This window comes from Polyergus mexicanus, unplaced genomic scaffold (assembly GCF_030449975.1).
Source record: "Polyergus mexicanus isolate NDT 795.1 unplaced genomic scaffold, iyPolMexi1.0 SCAF_10, whole genome shotgun sequence".
NCBI classification, from domain to species: domain Eukaryota; kingdom Metazoa; phylum Arthropoda; class Insecta; order Hymenoptera; family Formicidae; genus Polyergus; species Polyergus mexicanus.
Window position 1 is genome coordinate 2,707,318 of NW_027223330.1, and position 20,266 is coordinate 2,727,583.

At 40.3% G+C, this 20,266-nt stretch overlaps 1 protein-coding gene across 7 annotated transcripts in view; it reads left to right on the forward strand.

Annotated features, from left to right (window-relative positions):
- LOC138937418 (tyrosine-protein phosphatase 99A) overlaps window positions 1-20,266 on the forward strand; it is a 255,436-nt gene that overhangs the window by 171,873 nt on the left and 63,297 nt on the right. Inside the window, exon 3 of one of the 7 annotated variants that reach the window (XM_070303705.1) lies at window positions 11,543-11,622. The exons of the other annotated variants lie outside the window; for them this stretch is intronic. Within the exon in view, the coding sequence (XP_070159806.1) occupies window positions 11,543-11,622 (80 nt within the window). The remainder of the gene's footprint in view (window positions 1-11,542; window positions 11,623-20,266) is intronic. 7 annotated transcript variants of the gene reach the window in all.

Here is a 20,266-nt window from a genome sequence, read left to right on the forward strand (position 1 = left end):
CGCGCGATGTATATATGTGTGTACGTATGTGCGCATATTTTTTATTATCCCAAAGCGGTCGTCGTTATTGCCTAACTGGCGCAAAAGTGGATATCAATTCTGACCAAATGCAGTTTTCCCGCGGCAATGTCACATCTTTATTTAGATGTATGAAACAACATCGTCATTGTTCGACAATGTTTTAACCCGTATGTAATTTTACGCTCTAAAAAATATTGACTCTACATAATATATGTCGTGAAATTTTTTTTTTACGTTACATTGATTTTGAAAATGTCCAAAAATTATTTAGGAAAATATTATCTCAACGATACATTATGTAAAGATTTCTAATAATATACAGAAATTTCATTTTACGTATGCTTGTTTCTTGTTTTTTATTTTTTTTTTTATCCATATGAAAAATATTTATGGAATATTTAAAATACATTTGATATTTTCATATATTTTGAACATTAAAAAAAATTTAATACCTTTACCTATAAATCTCCATCGGAAAGGAAGAAGAAAAATATGAAAAAAATTGTGGGAATTGAGAGGATTCACTTTCTTTATCCACGCGATAAACAGAGATAACAACAGTGACAAGACAACCGAGACCGAATCGTTGTAAATCCTTCGTGGCTTCCAGACCTGTATAATGCATCGCGGTCACGTTGCACTTTATTTCGTCAGACATGGCGCGACGTAACGCCCGTAGAAGCCCGGGCTTGGTATCTTAGGAGCTTCCATGCGAATAAATATCAAATAAAGAGCTAAGAAGCTCGCGTCAACTAGCGCTATATCGCGCCGCTCTCGATTCGCGCGTAAGACGCTTTTAGCGTTTTATTACCCGGCTACTCTTCCTCCTTCCCTCTTCCCACCCGCGGTCGGTTTCTCCTAGACTAGACAACCACCATTCGACACGCCCTACAAACTTCTTCTTTCCCGCACGGAAAGATTTAAATTCACTGGAACGCCAGAACGCCCTCGTTCCCTTTGCCAAGTCCGCCGCAGCGATATCCATTGTGCCTAGGTAAGGGAATGAAAACAAATGAAACGAAACGATGTGATCGTGCCCACACGTCAGGCTACTTCGCCTCAATCTCTTTCGCGCAAATCCATAACGTGCGATTTCGCCGATTGCTTCCGGAAAGAAAAAGAGAATTTATTCTCGACCATATGATTTAACTCCTCCGATCTTATATTTGTAATCCCTTCTCTTTGGAAAATCTGGTGGTATAAATTAGCAGTTTTGTCGCGAACGAGTTCGCAATATTTCGCGATCTGTCGTTGATAAAGCTACTCGTCGAATTAATTTTTTTAGTAAATACTCGTGGGAGTGAGAATATTTCGGTGTCTCGTGTGGCCTTTCATATCGACTGCCATTACGTCGCTCGTCTTCGCGACACTTCTCTATATTCGACATTTTTCAATCTGCCTTGTTCTCGAGCTATTCAATTTTCACGGGTGATCGAATCTTCGATAAGAATGAAGTTAGCATTGAAAACAGCCAGCTTCGAACTTGAAGCGCGAAAATGCCTTTTGTTGCGCTCGAATCTTCCATCCCGACGATCACAAAATTCACTTTGCCTCTCCTTCTTTCTCTTTGCGAGAGGGACAGAACGAGGCATCGTTAAACCAGAAACACTCCCGCGTTCGTTTGCATTTGTATATAGTCGAGACGCGTCTTGGCAACTAGCACGGTGATAACTTTGTAGTTTTCTTCGTAATGGATTCGAGGTGGCCAAATGGTTACGTCAGCCCGCGCCAGCCTCTTCTCCGTTTTTCATTCTCGCTCCTCTCTTTCGCGTTAGCATCTTCTCTCTTCTCTTTGCACCGGGTGCTCCGGGAATAAATAGCAATTTCACGGTTCGAAATGCGTATGATGACTTGACGTGACACATTATATCTAGAATTCCATCTTTCTGATAATACCACAATGTGGAGCGAGAGAGAGAGAGAGAGAGAGAGGCGCGTGAGGGAAAGAATGGTCGAAAACTTGATATCCGCATGTATGCTCTCTCTATCGAGTCTCTCTATTGTTCAATACTTGAGATTTCTGGAGCGTAACATTCTCGGGTAATGCGCTCTGCGCTCGCGCACGACGAGTAGAAATTAAACAATTGAATTCATACAACCGCTGAACAAGCTCGAAAGATATATGTAACAATGGGATTTACATTGTATAGTGTAAGTTGATGTAACCGTCTCTTTTAATATTACGAAATATTAATATTACGTTTATTTAATAAAAAAAATATTAAAAATTATTAATATTAATAATTAATATTAATTTATATTAATATTGATATTATTAATTATGATTAATATTAATTAGTATTAATGTAAATTAAATATTAATATCAATTATTAATATTATCGGGCAAAGATAAAATTTGTCGGAGTTCGATATCAATAATCTTTTCTTTTTTCTAATTTTGCTTTTTTTTTTTTTTTTTTAAATATAAAATTCACATATGAGAACATATATCGTAATTGGAGGAGGAAAGATTGATCATGATTCATCGTTCTATACGTCTATACGGATACTCGATCGTTTGCCAATGTTCTACCGAGAGCTGGGATAGAATTCGTTGTTCTGTGACAGACAAAATCCCATTAATCCCGTGATTCGTTTGATGCTCATATAACGGGGTTAATAAAATTATACGACCAGTTCGTTCATTCTACCGACGATTGAATGGATTTTAATAGGATATCGCTCAGTGAGATAACGAAAGTATTTAATCGCTATTGCATTCCCTTATAACGAAATCCCTTTCAAACCAACGAATGAACGTTAGTAGTCCTGGGCGTTCGTTCCTGCTTGATAATTTGCGTTCGCCCGCGTATCGCAATTAATTCGATTATCAAGCTTAAACTGCAACTATATATGTATAGGAACGTTGAAAAATACGATCAAAATAATCGTGAGGGGTCGGTGAGAATCACGAGATTTCATCGCATTAGACGATAACACACATACACATATCTTATCGCGATATTTAGATATATCGTCGTTATTTAATTTAATTATATCGTTACATATTTTTGTTACGTGAAATTTTTAATTAAATGGACACACAAATATTTCGATCGCAAGTTGTTGGGTATCATTGACAAGAGACGTTCGTGCGACGCGCATTCTAAACGAGACATTATCGACGCGAAACGCGACGTTACCCCGAGCGAGGACGGATACGTGACGTACATCGCGTTGTCAGGATCGAGAACGATGCGTGGCGGTGAATGAACTAGCTCCGACACCTCCACGCTCGAAAACACTTGGCCGTCGCTCTTTCAAGCGGTCATCAATCACGATTCAAACTCGACGAATGGTTACGGATGCCCTTTGCCGCTTCTACTTCCTAAAGTATCGGCCATGTTGGCACGGAACTCACGCGCAGTTGTATGCAGTTCTTCCCGGGCTTTCGTTCGATATACCACCCCCCCCCCCCTCCTCCCCGTTCGAATTGCGTAATCTATATTTCCCGATTTTATAATCCGGTTGCGTTGACGCGCATGACAGGAATAAAACGCTTTACGCGTACAGCCGCACATATAGCTTTAATGCACGATGTGCGTGCGTATGTACGTGGTTAGAGACGTGAAATATAATAAACTTTTCACCCGAGTCGATCGTTGTTAAATATTATCTCGCGTTTTCGATACCCTCGGCGCGGTCATTGCCCTTCATTTTCGCAAATTTAATACATCGCGCATTACAACTCTACGGCTATGCATACGTAAACGTGTCAAAATGTATAAATGTTAAATTTGTTTAAGCGAATTTAATATGCATATTGAGGCTGGTCACATATTTGCATAACCTTTTTTCCTTTTTTTCTTTTTTTTTTCCAAATATCATTTGCTCGATAATTCATTAGAATTCTGACGATAGCGATTAAAGCACGCAAACTATTGATGTCATGTAATTCGAATTGCTGCGATGCATCCAATTGAGCTTTGCGACTGAATTATTTGGTGCACTCGTTATTTATTAATCCGAAATATAATACATTGGTAATATGTGTACGTGATATACATTAATTGAGTATATAGTGAATTATAGTTTTAAAAAAACTCTCTTTCACGCATGCGCGCACACACTTTCTCTCTCTATCACGTATTTCTGAGCTATTTCAAAATCGATATCTCAAGCCTGTCGATCAGTTGACAAGTAAAGTGGAAAAGACGTTCCTTGAGGACCAAGGTGTATTAAACTTGCTAAATCCAATTTGCATAAATTTGGCGTTATAGCGATTTAGTTCAGCGCTGTCTATGGTTCTCGACAATGACGTTGCATTAGTATCATCGGACGATTATTTCTCTCGGTAGCTTAATTCATATGATTAATGAAAGGCATCTCGTTTCATCCAGTTTTCTTCCGAGAATGTTTTAGTTTAATTAACTGGTTTAAATTTTTTTAATTTATGGCGATACAAATGCATGTGTAAAAGATACGTTAGTAAACATGGCTGAATTTTACTGGCTATCGCGAATGACTGTTGCGAAAATTTTAATAATCGAATTAAACGGACGCTAACTTACAATAGCTTTTATATTGGCCGATATCGTCGAGCAAAAATTTTAAAGCTTTTCACGGGATCGTTTCTAATTATACCCACGTATAGCTACTACTCAGTCGTGTTGATCGATCGTTCTTAATTTCGTCCCCGCGGAACACGGTATAACGTTCTCATCTGTTCCATTGAGAAATTAAAGAATTTTGTGAAGCTTTGTACAATGATGCCTCTCTCTAATCGCGTACTCTACTTATAAATAGAGAATTAAAATTTCAAAATACGTTTATTTCTAATGTGCAGAGTGCAAGAGAGAAAGCATTTTTAAGTATCACCAATAAATCATTCACGTTTGCTTTAGTTACCATCTCTCGCTTTAACTATTATTTCGCATATAAAGTTAGTTGGAACTGTAATATTTTCTGCCGTATGATGAAGCAAAATTTATTCCCAGCTGTGGTCCATTAATGCTGCAATTATTTTCATTATAATTTTCATACACGCATTTCAGCTCGAATCGATGACTGTATATATATAATACAATCACTAGAAATTCTCTTCAAAGCATCATACGATGATATTTTGATTGTCAAAGCGAGATTAATAATTCGCAATAACTTTAATGATTCTTCAAAACTTTAATACAGCTAATGGAGCATCGTCGAGCACGATATTCAAACTGGTATTCCTCTCTTTGCGTTGCGCGATCTTCAATGAATTGCCGCGAAACGCGTAATAGGCGTAACACATTGGCGCGCGCGAGTAAACTATTCTTGATTTTATCGAGTGTCCGAACTGTTGTACAAAAGCCAGTTAGTCTGCGGTAATTAATTCATCGATCATTCGGTATCTTTCAACAAGTTGCTCACCGCTATCTTTGCAATTCCAACGATGCGATAGCTTCGAATTCTCATTCCTCTCATTAGTTGCCGTTTACTCTCGACAAACTCGCAGTTTCTAGCAGCTGTCGACTTGGAGTTTCTCGAGTACAAACCGCTTTATCACTATGAGCATAACTTTCGTCCCGCACTATTTTCCATCGTGCAACGGCATTACGCTAATTTTGCTATAAATTCAATATTAGAGGGGCATTAATTAATTCAAGTAATTAGCAGAAGGGATGAGGAGTAATTAGCGAAATATGTTTTACGTTAGTTTATTATATAATCCACTATTGTTTATTGTTCGTGCTTTATACACGCTATAAGATGTATTAAAAAATAGTAATACATTATTTATAATTTGCATAACATACTTTAGAGAAATAACTGTAAACGAACGCAATATTTTGTTCTGTCAATATTTTGATATTCAATAAGATAAGTAAACTGAAAAAATTTCCCCAACGGCTTTGTTGGAAAAAAATAATTATATATATATTGCAGCGTTCAAAATCACGAAATTCGATCGAGTCGCTGTAAGATTCGTATTTTCGGTGTCTTTTTAAAATGATCAACGATGAGTTTCGCATCGTCATATTGTCCAACAGGTATGTACCGATTCGAAATGCATCGACGAGCGGTGCCGCCTCCGCCGACGTGGAACTTTCCGCTTCCTCGGCGTCCGTGCATCCTTTCAACTTTAATCATTGCATTATTCAAGGTATCGCGACGAGAAGAGGGGGCTAGGGAGGAGAACAAGGGAAGGGCGAAATCGCTGATATCGCCGAATCTTGACGTTTCGGAGTCGGGAAAACATCCGCGCCCGAGCAAACAGACGGATAGGGGGTCGATGGTGTGCTCGACGAAACACGCGTGTCAATACGCGTTAATTATTATCTACCGTGGCGAGCATTCGAATACGCGAATATTTGCCGATCGTGGCGAGAAAGCGGAAATTCGCATTTGCTGCGAACACCGATGCAGCAATACCATACATGTACACGTGCGCGCGTACGTGTGTTCGCGTGCATCAGGTGGCGCGAGACGATGATCGTTTCTGACACGAGGCGCGGATAGAAACGGCGTCGTTACGCCACGCAAACGTTATCGCGACACGTCGCGATTTATCAATTTCGAATGTCACTGTAGACAAGGAGCTTTTGCGCGGTAGTTCGCGGAAACGCGAATTTCCCCGGGGCAATAAAATATCTTCCCTATATAAATATACTTTTGACGTTATTTTTGTCGCTTTTATTATTATTAGTCGATAATAGACCTTTAGAGGATAAGTTATTATTTAGATAGGATTTTTATATATCGTACAAATATTATATATAGAGACGGTTTTTTCTCTCTCTCTATCATTTTACACATTGGTGGACGTTTTATTTTTTACAAATCCTTTCTTCATTAATTCTTGAATATCTGTCGCGTCTGGTATCGATTTCGATGATAAAATTGTAATCCCTCCAGGGAGGGTAAAACGTTATCGGTTAACTGATCGGAAAACATGTTTCATGACTAATATATATGCGTAGAAATATTTACAAGCTATACAATACGAGCTTAGCTGTGCAGAGAAGTTAGTAACCGTTAGTAAGCGTCCCCGGAGACGGGCGATACACTCTGTATAAGGCACATACGTGGAGAGAAACGTACGAAACTGCCACGTGAGCGCAAGTCGTCCGACTCTTTCCCTTTCCGCGAATCTTGTGAAAATTCCCCGTGGGTGCACTCGCCGCCTAATCCTTCGCCTACCGAAAGAATGTGTTCGTCCCTGACGGGTTCGATAGATAGAGTTGGGGTCCTGCGATCCTTTTCGACACCTCGCATCTCAACGACGTCGGAAACGGGGACGTCGCAAACAAGGACAGAGTCAACAACTCTAAAGGGAGCGCGATAACTTTGATTCGACGAATCCCGGACGACAGGCGACGTTCTCGTTCGCCTGTTTGGGAAAATTTCATTTCCCGTTCGTCGATAATCCGATTTGTTATTATTCGCGAGTTGCTCCCGATAATGTGGTTAGCGCGCAAAGTTGGCTGAGATTTCAGAGAGTAAAGCGCGACCGTGCGATCGCAGCGCGAGTACCCGCGGTCGCGGACAACCTTTACTCTTGTATCAGAGTCTGTGCGGGACGTAAGAAGTTATTCTCCGAGTTTTAGTTGACCCTTGTCCGGCCTGATCTACTTAGGTCAACTTGAGCACTCGTAGACTTAAGAGGTAAACGTATGTGAGACTCGGATGTCAGAAGCATTCTCCTTTCGAACTTAATGGCGAAATTTCGCAGCGGTCGGATAAGCTATCCGAAAGCTCTGCGCGCGCGGTAAACCGCGAGCAGAGCTCCGTCACGCTCCGATGTATCATTGTTCCGGAGAGCGGATGCGCGGTAAATATCTCTCTCGACACGACACCTAGATCGGTCATATATCAACTTCCGAATATTCGTATCTGAGAGATTGAAATATATTGTACGTAATAAGGGAAAAAAACAGTGGGAGGAAATTAAATGGAAGGGATTTTGCTGCATTTTAATTATGATTGTAATTCACATTTTACCGAAAGACGCAGAGAGAAAGGCGTCGAGAACGGAGCGTGAAAACAAAGAAAGAAAGGCGAAGGATAAAAGGGAGGGAGGGAGAGAGAAAGAGAGAGATGGAACGGACGACGTAGAGTAACGAGAAGCGGAACGAGAAAGCGTTACGCGATGTCTTTTTACGTCTTGCTGCGGGACATTATAAATTATTCTAATGTACTCCCCAGGCAGGTCACCCGATTACACTGATTTAGGGGCGCCGCCCCACTTTTTTTTGACGATGCCTCATCCGCGACCCCTGGGATGCATACAAGACGTGGCCTGACGTTTTAATGTCGCCTTTTCGCTAACACCCTCGCAAACTTGAAACGCCACCTCTCCACTTCGCCTGCCAGTTCGTTCTCTTCACCGTATCCCTCCTCTCGCCTCCCTCTTCATCTTCGTCTTTCGTGCCCGTTCTTCGTATCCCGCTACTCGTCCCCCTCCCTGTGATCCCCCGATCCTCTTTCTCCTATCTACTCCGTAACCTCCGTACCCACCTCCTTGACATCCCTACGGGAAAAGTTACGTTCGCCTGAGTTATAACGGACAATTAAAGCGCGCCCCGGTATCTGCTCGCAGCATTAATGGACCGTCTAAACTGTATGGGACGTAATGAGCGGGCGGTGCGCGAAACGCGAAAGATCAACGTGGAATAAAAGAGCGTCGGGGCACCCGGCGCTCTTTCTTTACCGCGGCCGTATCGCCTTTAAAGAAACGATAAACGCCGTGGTTGATGATTTACTTGGGAATTATGCATTATTTACCGTCCTTATATACGCGCGCATGGACGCGCGCGATATTCTTTGTGTCGTAAAAAGAAGCGGGTCTTATGCGCCGATTGGCGATAAGCTGATGCTAACGAATTGCTTATTCGCTCTAGTATTACATACATAATGCGTAATACGATACTAATCACACGTTTCGATCGGCTTTTATATAATAGAATATTTTTATTAATGAATTTTATTCAATTCTTTATTTCACGTTATAATAAAATATTTTTACTTTTCATAGAAGGTATTTTCTTGATAAAATTTTTTTAAACTATCGTCTTTTTTTTTTTTTTTTTTTTTTCCGAGTATGTGTACATGCGTGATTCTACCAAGTATCGATATACCTCGGGATTATTATACGGCGAGAGAGAAACGTGAGAGGGAAAAATTGTTGTGATTTGCGAGTATAAGAAGATATAATCTTCCGGACAAGCGAAGGATGACGAAGGCGCGCAGCGACGTTTAATTACTTTGCAATTGGCGTTAATAATTACTTTAGCTAGACGCGCATTCAGCGATGTGTATCCAGTCATCAAATTGGATCTGCGTCTCCTTGTTGCCCGTTATCTTCTCTTTTCTGCCGTCGCTGCCGGTTTCCTATTTCTATCTCTTTGTCTCCCGCTGTTCGTCTAATCCGCATCCTATCGCGATGCAGCGACGCTCGAAGCGTCAGAATCGTAATTATTTCCATGCACCGGGTTTCATCGTCGTCCAAGATGCGTAAATACGCGCGTATATATTATAATTTATTCAACTTCTATTCATCTCTCGCCGTCGTTATATTTCAATATTTTCCCACCTTTCTAGTCGCCGATGTAGCTTGATATAATTAAATTGCAAAGTAAACATCGGCCAATCCTTTAATCTCGACATTAAAAAGGCTCGCGAAGACGGCGATTAAATTTTTATACAACCGAAAAAAAAAAAAACCTTAGCTTTAGAACAAGCTTAAAGAAGAGAAACTGCGTTGGGAGAAGAGGCGGCTGTCTCACGTGTCGTTGCCGCGACATCTTGTATTCGTGAAATGTCTAACAGAAAAGCGACCCGATATTCGCGAAACGTCAAAAATAACGGTCGATAAATCTCCTTTCCGGAAAGCTTTACGTTTCCTGACATGCGCGCGCCGCACACATATCATAATTGCAAAATGTGTCTTCTCAGGGATATGCAAGAAATGATATCCACCGTGAAATTGGATGATCGCGCGACTGCCGCTTGTGGCTCTAAAAACGGGAAGATACGAACTTGCTATCGACGTCTGTTAAGGATAATTTATGGTCTAATAAATCGGTAACTCGATCGCCGGCCATGCGTCCTCTCTCTTTCTGGTTCTCTCTCTCTCTTTCTCTCTCTCTTTCTCTTTTTCTTTTCTTATACGGTATAAAGATCTCGGGGCGTGTTCTTCATTGAATCTCTCGACGCTTCTATCTCGGCGTCTTCTTATCTCGACCGCTGCAAATTACGAGAAACTAAGGTCGCACTTGCGCTAAGGTCGATCTCTACCGCAATAAGCACATTGACCGGAAGAACGAGACCGTTGTCGGGCCGCGTCAAGCTCGCGATATCCCATCGGACGATGGGCCATGTTCTTTCTCGGCCGTGAATACATCGCTCACGTATTACGCGCGTAACACCTGCGGGACCAAAAGATCTTGAACGATAACAAGGTCGGATAAAGGAGAGTGAGCATTGTTCATGGCGATCCAAGCTGTGACCTCGCCATAAATTTCCCGGAAAACCTGACGCTTGAAAATTCCTGCCGTAAGAACGAGAGCGAGAGCGAGCGAACGTGCTTTTCGCTCTTTCTTTTCTCTCGCGCGCGTCTCCCTCGTGCGAAAGCTTACGTAATCCTCGGTTGTTGGAGGACCATCGTCGATCCGAAAAAAAGGGCTCATTTGCTCCCCTTTCGTCGCCGGTGTGAGACGTCTTTTTGTCAACGGCGCCGATAACCATGGCGTAACGTAATATCCGACCCGACTTAAGTCTCGCACGCGTATGTTTTCGCGCGTTCTGTTGCCTGACAAATCCTCGTTTCATAAATTCCGATGTCAAAAGCACCGACCGGGAGACTATCTTTTATCGAAGTCTATTAAAATTCTTTCGGGTGACAAATCCTTCACCGAGCGAGGAGTTGCTTCGAGAGAAACGAGAAACTCTCGGTATTTCGATGTAAATCTTGCAATACAATGCAGAGTTTCCGCTAACGATAAGAATGTTTCGACGAGACTGCTTTATTTACAACGAATACTCTACTTTCCTGTATATTCTTGCAATACGATCGAGAGTATACTCTTTAATCAACATCTTTTCGTATATATTTATTACGATAATTGAATTAAAAGAAACGCACGAAAAGCATTAGCAAATTTAATGTTAAAATCAAATGTGAGATAGAGTAATTGAAAGCAATAAATAAACAAGATCTGAAAATCGGTATAACAAGCAAATTGAAGAAAGATTTCGTTGCTCGTGCAATTAATCAGGAGTTTATCATTCGGTAGAAACAAGCAAGTAGTAGTGAAGTCTTGAGTGGATGTTAATATCATTTGTACCGTTTATCGGTTAATTACCGTGATGTATCGAGGTGCATCGTCTGTCGTGTCGCTCATTTAACGCGCTCGCGGCGTCAACTTTCGCATACAAGTTATGTTATGCTCGATTATCCCGTAACCCGAGATAAAAAATAATTTGCGCTGCCATTATTCCTCTGTACCTCTCGATCTCTCATCCTTGCATCGGTACGTCAATCGATACTTTCGACCATCTATCCGCTAATTCTGATTTTGAACGTTTGATATAGGGCAGAAGGGCGATCAAGGAAGTTTCCGATACGTCAAGCGAGAGAGCCGAGTACCTTCGACGCCGGCAAGAAGACTTGTCCGAAGGTAACGAGAACTATATGACGTCAGATTGCTTTCGCGAAATAACAGAGACATTTTTCCAATAGCGTAGACACCAAAGTGCTCGCGTCGAGTTTGCGGCAACGCGCGGATCGAACGCTGTCAAATAGATAAACGCATACTAATTGTGACGCAACGATTTCAATAATAATTCACGTGGAAAATTGTAAAATTGTGGTCAGTAATATAATATATCGCATTCTCGGTTAAATAAATGAAAAATTAATTAATAATGCTTTTATTTTTAGAAAAGATTTTTATTATCTATAATATGTAAAAATACATATATACATTTACGTTTTAAATAATTTGTTTGGAAAAAAAAAAACTACGATTATTGCCAAACTTTTTTTCAACTTACAATTTTTTGCCCGAGAGAGATATGTAAGTGTATTATTATAAATTTATATAATACAGTATAAAACATATAATATAAAGTATTAATTAATATTATCTCATAAAAGTTTTTTTTCTTGCCGTTAATCATGTTTAAAGAAAAAATTTTGGTCGCTCTCTTTTTTTTATGGACAATTATATATCTCTCGTTGCAAAAGTATACCCTTGACGGGTCCCGGGATATAGCGTGGATGAAATGCCTACATAAATTGTAAGCAGGATGCTACGTTGGTTTTGTATCTTCGGGTCGTGGCAGAAAGTATCCTTGTACAAGCGCGGCGGAAGGCGCGAGAACAATCCGGCTTGTGCCAGACGATGTTTGTGCATCCGCAACTTCTGGAACGGGATATAAATCAAAAGCAAGACATTCTTTAACCCCCGCTAGTGAGGGAGCGTCCTCTCGCGCCAAAAATAAGCCACTCGTGTCTCTTTCTCTCCATCTCCCTACGTGGTTGAACATCCCGCAAAATACCGCTCCGATATATTATCTTGCGTATAAATTTTACGGGCTCGCTCTCGTTCTCTCGTGCCTCTCGCCTCAAGTCCGTCGTGTTCCTTTCTCGCGCAATGAAAGTCCGCCTAGAAGAATGCAGACGCTCTCTATGAGCGCTCGACACGAGTGTTTACGCGAGTGTAAAGAAAAATCCTCGTCTTTGTTTACTCGTCGCGCACTACGGTAACATTGTGCCGGATAATGTAGCTGTGGCTAAAATATAAATTCGAGTAATGTATGCGTATCGTGTCGTAGAAACGTCGTTAACAATAAAGCCGTGGATCGCGTTCCTTTTACTTCGTGTACGCGTCAGAAAAAGATAACGGCGCTATTATGACGCTACATATATACATATACGACTAATTTACCGGCGCGGCGATGTGACATTAATTCGAGGAAAGACAAATGACAGAGAGCCATTTCGTCCTTCGGTCGAAGATGAAACTTTACTTATAATATCCTAAAGGCTAATGAAACCGTGAACAACTAGGGATGATTCGTATACGCGTCCATGTATATGAAGAGAGAGAGAGAGAGAGAGAGACAACGTATATAACGTCGCTCGATAGCTTTCGGCTGCTCCGCGTTGCCGGAAGTTGCTGATTGTCATAACGCCAGTTTCTCCTCTAGCCAAGAGTCCCGTCGTTTTGGCAAATTTCCACAGCAGTCTAACAGTGTTATCTTACGCCCTGCGATAATTGTTTCCTACTGTCGGTACTTGTAAAACGCTGCGTGGCTCATGTCGACTATGCTGAAACTTTTCGCGCGATCTTCATGGACTTGGACGTTTATGTCGCGTAATAAACGTCGTTTAGTCATAGATAATCATGAGGGAGATCATCATAATGTTCATCTCGCATTTGGTTTTAATTATGTCGCCAAAGTTTGTTTCGTCTTAGAGTTACCTTATGTAACTCGGTATTTTTCAATATTTTTTGCATTTTCTTTCGTAGAAGAAAACAGTATCGAGAGGACGCGGAATTTAGTCTTTGCGCGAAAATAAATGATATCGCCGAGTGATAAACGTTACGCTACGAGTGCAAAATTACAGCGTTATAACGGCATGACTGTTTTGTTGCTTATACACCTAGCGCTAAATTCTCTTCGCTCGCAACCGTGTAGTGTTTCGTGTCGGCAGATATTACATTTAATAATTTAATAAATCGTTGTAATTTAAAACGCGAAAGCGACAGTGTGGCACGCTTTCATTTTATCTCGCCGTGATATACCCATCGTGATATATGTCGCGAATGGCAGGTACACGCCATGAAAAAATAATGCTTGAAGCGAGCATCAAATATTTTATGTCGTGATCGCTTCGGTGCGCACAAGCGGCGACTGTTAATCGGTAGTTTCATCAAAATCGCCGTTGATGGCTATTGCGTCGTAAATTGATAATTTTATGCCTTGTTACCGCGATTCGTAGGACCCCGGTTTACAAAAACGACTGACAGCTCGAGACAAAAGTCGCGTTTAATCATATTTTTTGGCACTTTGTGAATTAAGGGTAATATATGACGTAGATTGTAGAATCTTCTCGGCGCCACACACGATCGACACGCGAGCCACTCCAAACGATTCTTCCTTTGGCAGACTCCTCGCGAAAATTTGCGCGAAAAATTGCAACAGTACGTTATCGCGAGAATGTACGCGCGCGCGCGCGCAGAAGTTTTTGCCTAAGATACATTTCCTTCCGTGCAAAAAGGCGAGACACGCGGAATTTCATTACAGCGCGAAAACGCGGCGCGAGATTTCGCAAGAACTCGAGAGATCTCGGAGCAACTCGCGAAGGAGCCTCTTCTTTCGCGGAATAGCACGCACTTCAGCTAGTGCTTTTATTGTACATCTAATCTTAAATTTATTTAGTTTACGAATTTAGGTGATAAGGCACATATTGTATAATTGATTAATAATTGAAATAGAATTTTATATTTCTAACACGTGAAAATAAGAGAGAAAGTATATTTGTACTCTCTCTTCATTAAAATATTAATTGTAATAAATGGGAAAAAAAAAGGAAGGAGAAGAGACTTAAGATATTATAATTGATATTCTTATATAGTATGGAAAAGCCAAGTTTTCTCACGGCAGGTCAACATAATAAATTGGTGTCTAGTCGTCCGAGAGAAAGAGAGGAAGATTGCACTCGAGATTTTTAGTATAATTAACGCGAGTGTAATAAAAGAAATGCCGCGAATGAATCTTGTTACTTGCCACGAAAGTATGGCGAATTCCATATAAATCTGCTGTCTGGGATAAAAAGTAATAAACGTAGAATCTGACGTCCGTAGCACTCGCGTTATAATTGAATTAAATGGTCGTACTTTTACCGAAGAGCCGGGATGCGAAATTCTTGGATTTCACATTATATTTGTCCCGCGCGCGGGACAAAACTTAAAATATTAACTTGTAAATGTAAAATACGACGTCTCGATTTACGTGTGCGATTTAATTTCGTCATGATGGATGTTATAGAATGAACGTCACGTTACTCGGCATCGCATCGCATTCGTACCGTCACGCTCAACGAAATTGAATAATAATTTCCTGCGAGAATCCGAGTCAAGAAAATTTCGCTTTATTTCTTACGGACGTAAACTTACGGACTTTACATATGTTAAATTGAGCACGAGAACTTCTTAATTGTTTAAATCGTGTTAGGGAACATGTTCGGATACAATGTAATTATTCTTCTACAAAGGCTGATACGCGTTTTTATCAATGCTTTTTATAATCCTATTATTTTAACAATTTTCTTTCTTTCTTTTCGCTGGTCCAAAGCGCAATTCCAAAAAATAAGCAAGAAATGGATTATACTACCTAACATTTGTCTTTCTACTTGAAGCCGCGTACTTAGAGCATCCGAGGCGCAAGTAAAATATTTGCGCAAAGTATACGCCTGCGTTTTCCTTTCCTTTCCTTTCCTTTTTTATTCTCCGTCCAAGCCCATATCGTTGTTTCCGTCCTGCTTTCGAGATCGCGCGGCCCAGTTAACATATATATTTTTACGAGAGATTACAAATCCTCTCTCGGTAATTCTGTCTAAACTATTTGCAGATGGAATGTCCTGCCAGCGCGCGTAAACAATAATCCGCAGAACGCGATTGCGATCTTTCCGCTTTCTCGGCAACATCGAAATATTAATCGAGAAAAGAGAAAATATGCAGTCAATCTACCCCTTTCGATTTTCCACTTGTGTATTATTTTCGAAGATAAATGAAGCGAGAATGAATTGATGAAAATCACAGACGTTACCGCTAGCATAGAATATTCGAAGACGAAGCAAGACGGGAACATATCCGAGCGAAATTTACACTCGAATATCGAAAAGTTGGCTGATGAAGAGAAAGGGAGAGAGAGAGAGAGAAATTCGGCTACGGGAAAGAGTGGCATCTTTTTCGATCGCTTCTTAATGTCATGTTTTATATTCGATTAATTCCGTCCGGTTTCACGCCAGAGCCGTTGGCAAACAGCAACAGCGCACGCTTTCTGCTTTCGCGAAATTTTAAATTCACCGTACTTGGAGTGAAAATTCTATTGACCTATGACGAAACAGTATCGTCCGATCCTCGTTCTCTTGCGTGTGAGTGGTGAATGTCTGCGTATCTCTTTTTTTTTTTTTTTTGTAATAGAGGGAAGAGCGTTTTTTGTGTGTCGTCGAAAATATTTTCGCGACGCGGCTTTCATTTCGATTACGCCACTCGCATTGGTTGGCTTCATAGACACAACCGCTAATTTGTCGACGCTGTTTTTGATGAGAAATATTTACCACAATTTGTTCGCATAGCTGCCCTTTTCCATTTTATACTTTATTCTCTCTCTCTCTCTCTATCTATCTCCCCCCTCTTCCTGACGAAGCTTCGCGTTTTAGTTCGGTCAGTTAGCGAAAGCAGCGGCAGCGGCTTGCTGTTTCCGCGCCAGAAGCCGCAAATGAAAATTCGAAATAAATAACACGGCGTGTCCGAGAATCCGGATACCGCATCGCGTTATATACATCGAGAAGATTGTTCCGTAACGGTGATAAACCTATGTATAGAACAGGGACAAACGGAAACTGTAACATCGTAATAGCCAATAATTGGAAATAAAAAGGGGATCAATATCAAGATTGCAAGATTGGGTTTAGATCGATTGTAATGGATATACAAAGCGAGAACGCGATACGTTGTAATCCGAATGAAATTTGGAATGGCTAGCCTTTTGAGCTTCTGACGTATTTTAATGGCGCGAGTTTGATACGGTACGATTTGATTAAAATGTTTATCGCGTTAATATTACGTTTTATTCGTTGTAAGTAATTGGAAGCCTATTCCGGGTTGCTTCGTGTACGATCGTCCAATCATGGGAAATATCAAGTTGCCAATGTACTTCAATGCATTTATCGGTAAACATCATACAGCCTATAGACATTGCTTCCGCATTTTGAGCGCGACCACCGTCGCCGCGTAAGCGCGATCATGAAATTCCAACAGTGCGATCGTGATGAAGTTATTCAAGTAATTCGAGGTACAGAGTAGGGATAAAATGGCGTCTTATGTACCGAAAACATATTGTTATAGAAAGGGGGATATATATATATGGTATATCGCGTATATATTTCTCTTCTCTTGTATGTATAATTTGGAAAAAGCTCCGAATAAAGCGTGACAACGGTATCGCGTAAAAGATTCACGCGACACTTACGCTCGGTGTAGTACGAACGGGAGAAATTATAATACATCCATCCTGTATGGAAAATAAGCGGAAACGGGAATTGGACGTTTCACTTAAGAAACTGTAATGTAACCCCGTGTATGTGGAAATTTTTGCGGGAAGCAAATTCACGCGACAAGGGCTCGCAGCGAGCGCATTACATGTTGCGCGTACGATCTTTTAAACCGTGCAACTTTCATACTGAAATATTTTCTTCTTTCTTTTTTTTCTTTTTTTTTTTTTATGTCTGCCATTGCATTACGAATTATTTCGCTAGATATAACGTGGAGGAGACGTACATACCGGCGCGATATATATATATACGTACATGTATATATAGTATATATAAATGTACTAAATGTATAGAAGCCCTGAGGGCTGTACATATCTACGACAGATATGTACCTAAAATGCGAATGTCCTCTCTAGTATGTACAATATATACGTATGTAAAGAAAAGCTGACGGCCGGAAGAGAGCGGAGAGATAAAAATGGAAAAAAATGAAGGAAGACGAAGAGAAACCCTTCCACGTTCGGGGGAGGAGGAGGAGGAGAAAACGGGAGAGGTTTAGTGTTTCCAAACGCACTCTATGGAAACTGCCTTCTATTATGGCTCCTCGGCCCGGGCACCTGGTCCCTCCGTCCCTTCGCACAAAGGACCACGCAAATCCACCGTGGATCGGATCGATATCCCGACGACGACGACGACGACGACGACGGCAACACCTAAGTAAGTCGAGAAATGGACGGACGGACCATGGGCCAATTTCATCGGGACACTTTGCGATTTTTCACTCCGCGCTCTGTAATCCCATTCTTCGACTAACGACGGGGACGTGTCGGCTGCTCAGGGAAAATATCGACGATTTCCGCGACCTGACGCGATGGGACGATCGAGTGTGCATATTCTATGGAAAATGACGTCGAATCTCGACGAAAGCATCGTCGCGATTGGTATCGATCATGTCGATTTTTCTGCGCGTACAACCGACCTTAGACAATGGTGTTCGCGCAAATAATTTCCTGCTCTACGTTGAAAGTAAGATCTTTATTTTATTTTATTTAAATATTATATCGTTAAATATTACTTTAAGAATATAAATATATACATGAAATCAATTTTTTTACATACGTGGATATATTAATTACTTTTTGCTTTAATTAAAATATAACTTTAATAAATACGCATTTGTAATATGTATGCCATTTAAAAAAATATTAGTGTTTTTTTTTTTTTTTTTTAAGGATATACTTACTATAACTGTGGAAAATTTCCACATGCACGAGGCTATATTATATTTGCAGTAGTTTTCTTCTTATTGAACATAAAATAACTTCTTTGTATTTATTGATAGAAGTATTATTTTACTTAATAGAGAATTTTCTTTCATCTTGCTTTTATCGAACAAAATATACGGAAAAATATTTTGATAGATACTTCGGAGTAATATTCAATAAAGAGTAACTTTTAAAATCTTCATCGCGCAATCCTAGTGCTCGCATTAAAGTTGCCGACAAAGTTACGATTAATATTATCAATTGTACATACGAACTTGTTGCACGACCGTGACGCAAATTTCTTTTGAGAGGCAAAAAGGAGAATCTAATTAGCGGTCGCGAGTCGCATCAATCTCATTTCGATTAACTAAAATACTAATTATGCTGATGACGTCTGGGAAAAGAAAAAATGTACGCGTCACGAATAGGCAGAATACGGTTAATGGTTGCGTACTGAGTTTTAACGGCGAGACGGAGTGAGAGGTATTTACGCGGGAACCATATGGTTGAGCAAGGCAAAACAGTTCTTAAAATGACGCTCGTAAATTCCGTTAAACGCGCTCGTAGGAATTTATATTCTACCGTAAAGGACGACGTTGGCATCCTTCGGTGCATACGCGCGGTTATCCTGGTATGCGCCACCAACACGTTCACACCGTAAGGAAATCCTCTGTACCGGTCACTCTCCGTAACGAGAAATACTTTTAACAATTAATTTCACGGCAGAAGGAGAGAGACCGTCTAGTTTTTAGCTTAGAAAAACTGCCGCGTAAATTCACCGGACTTTTTAATTCGTTACGTTGAGACTTAATTAGTCACCTCACGTACCTATTTTGCATATTTTAGTTTACATACTTAAGTGCAAATTTTAAAGAATATCATGCCCAGTCAATTTAAGTTCGTTTAAAATAATTCATAATAATCGACGTTACGTCTGTCGAACGTCGTCGATTGTTCGCGAGATATTTTAACAATATATTGATATCAATGGTATTATATTATCTTATCACGTAATTATTTTATGCATCACAATTGGTTAGACGGTTTTAATTTTTCACTTTGCAAAGAGTTTGACGGCGTTTGCTGCACCCGGCGGTTTAAGATCAAAGAGATATAAACAGTTATAAATATTTTCTATTCCCCTTCTCTCCAGCGTCAGTTGAATATTACAAAATGTTACCTGTAGGAATCTGTATAACGAGTACAATTCTTATGCGTCACAACTCGCTCGATTTTACTTTATCTCATGTCCGTCGATGGCTTTGTGCGACGGGAACGCGCTCGACTTGCGGCGCGGATAAAGAAACGTCCACTGTTGACCCCGTAAAGCGGAAAGCATGAATTATTAATGAAAGACTGCAACGCCCGATGGGTGGTGGAGCGGCGTACCCTGTTTAAACGGTATAGAATTAATGGACGATCGAAGAGAGAGAGAGAGAGAATTTCTGTTTAGTACTTGGCGAGGATTAATGAGAAGATTCGTAATTGGTTTTAATTTCTCTTTATTAAATATCGTATGTAAAATACTGTTTTTGATTGTTTTTATGTGAGAGGGATAAAATGTTTTGTTTGCACTTTTTTTTTTTTTTTTTTTTTTTATACAGCTCCAAAAAGTAGAAATCTATGAATCTCCTTTGTTTTCGTATCTAGATATTACGGTAGTAAGGAGTAGGATATGAATAGAATAGAATTCTCAGATATCGATAGATTAAGGAAGAATTGGTTATTTATGAGAATGAGCGCAGAGATAAGATCGTAAATAAATTTTTA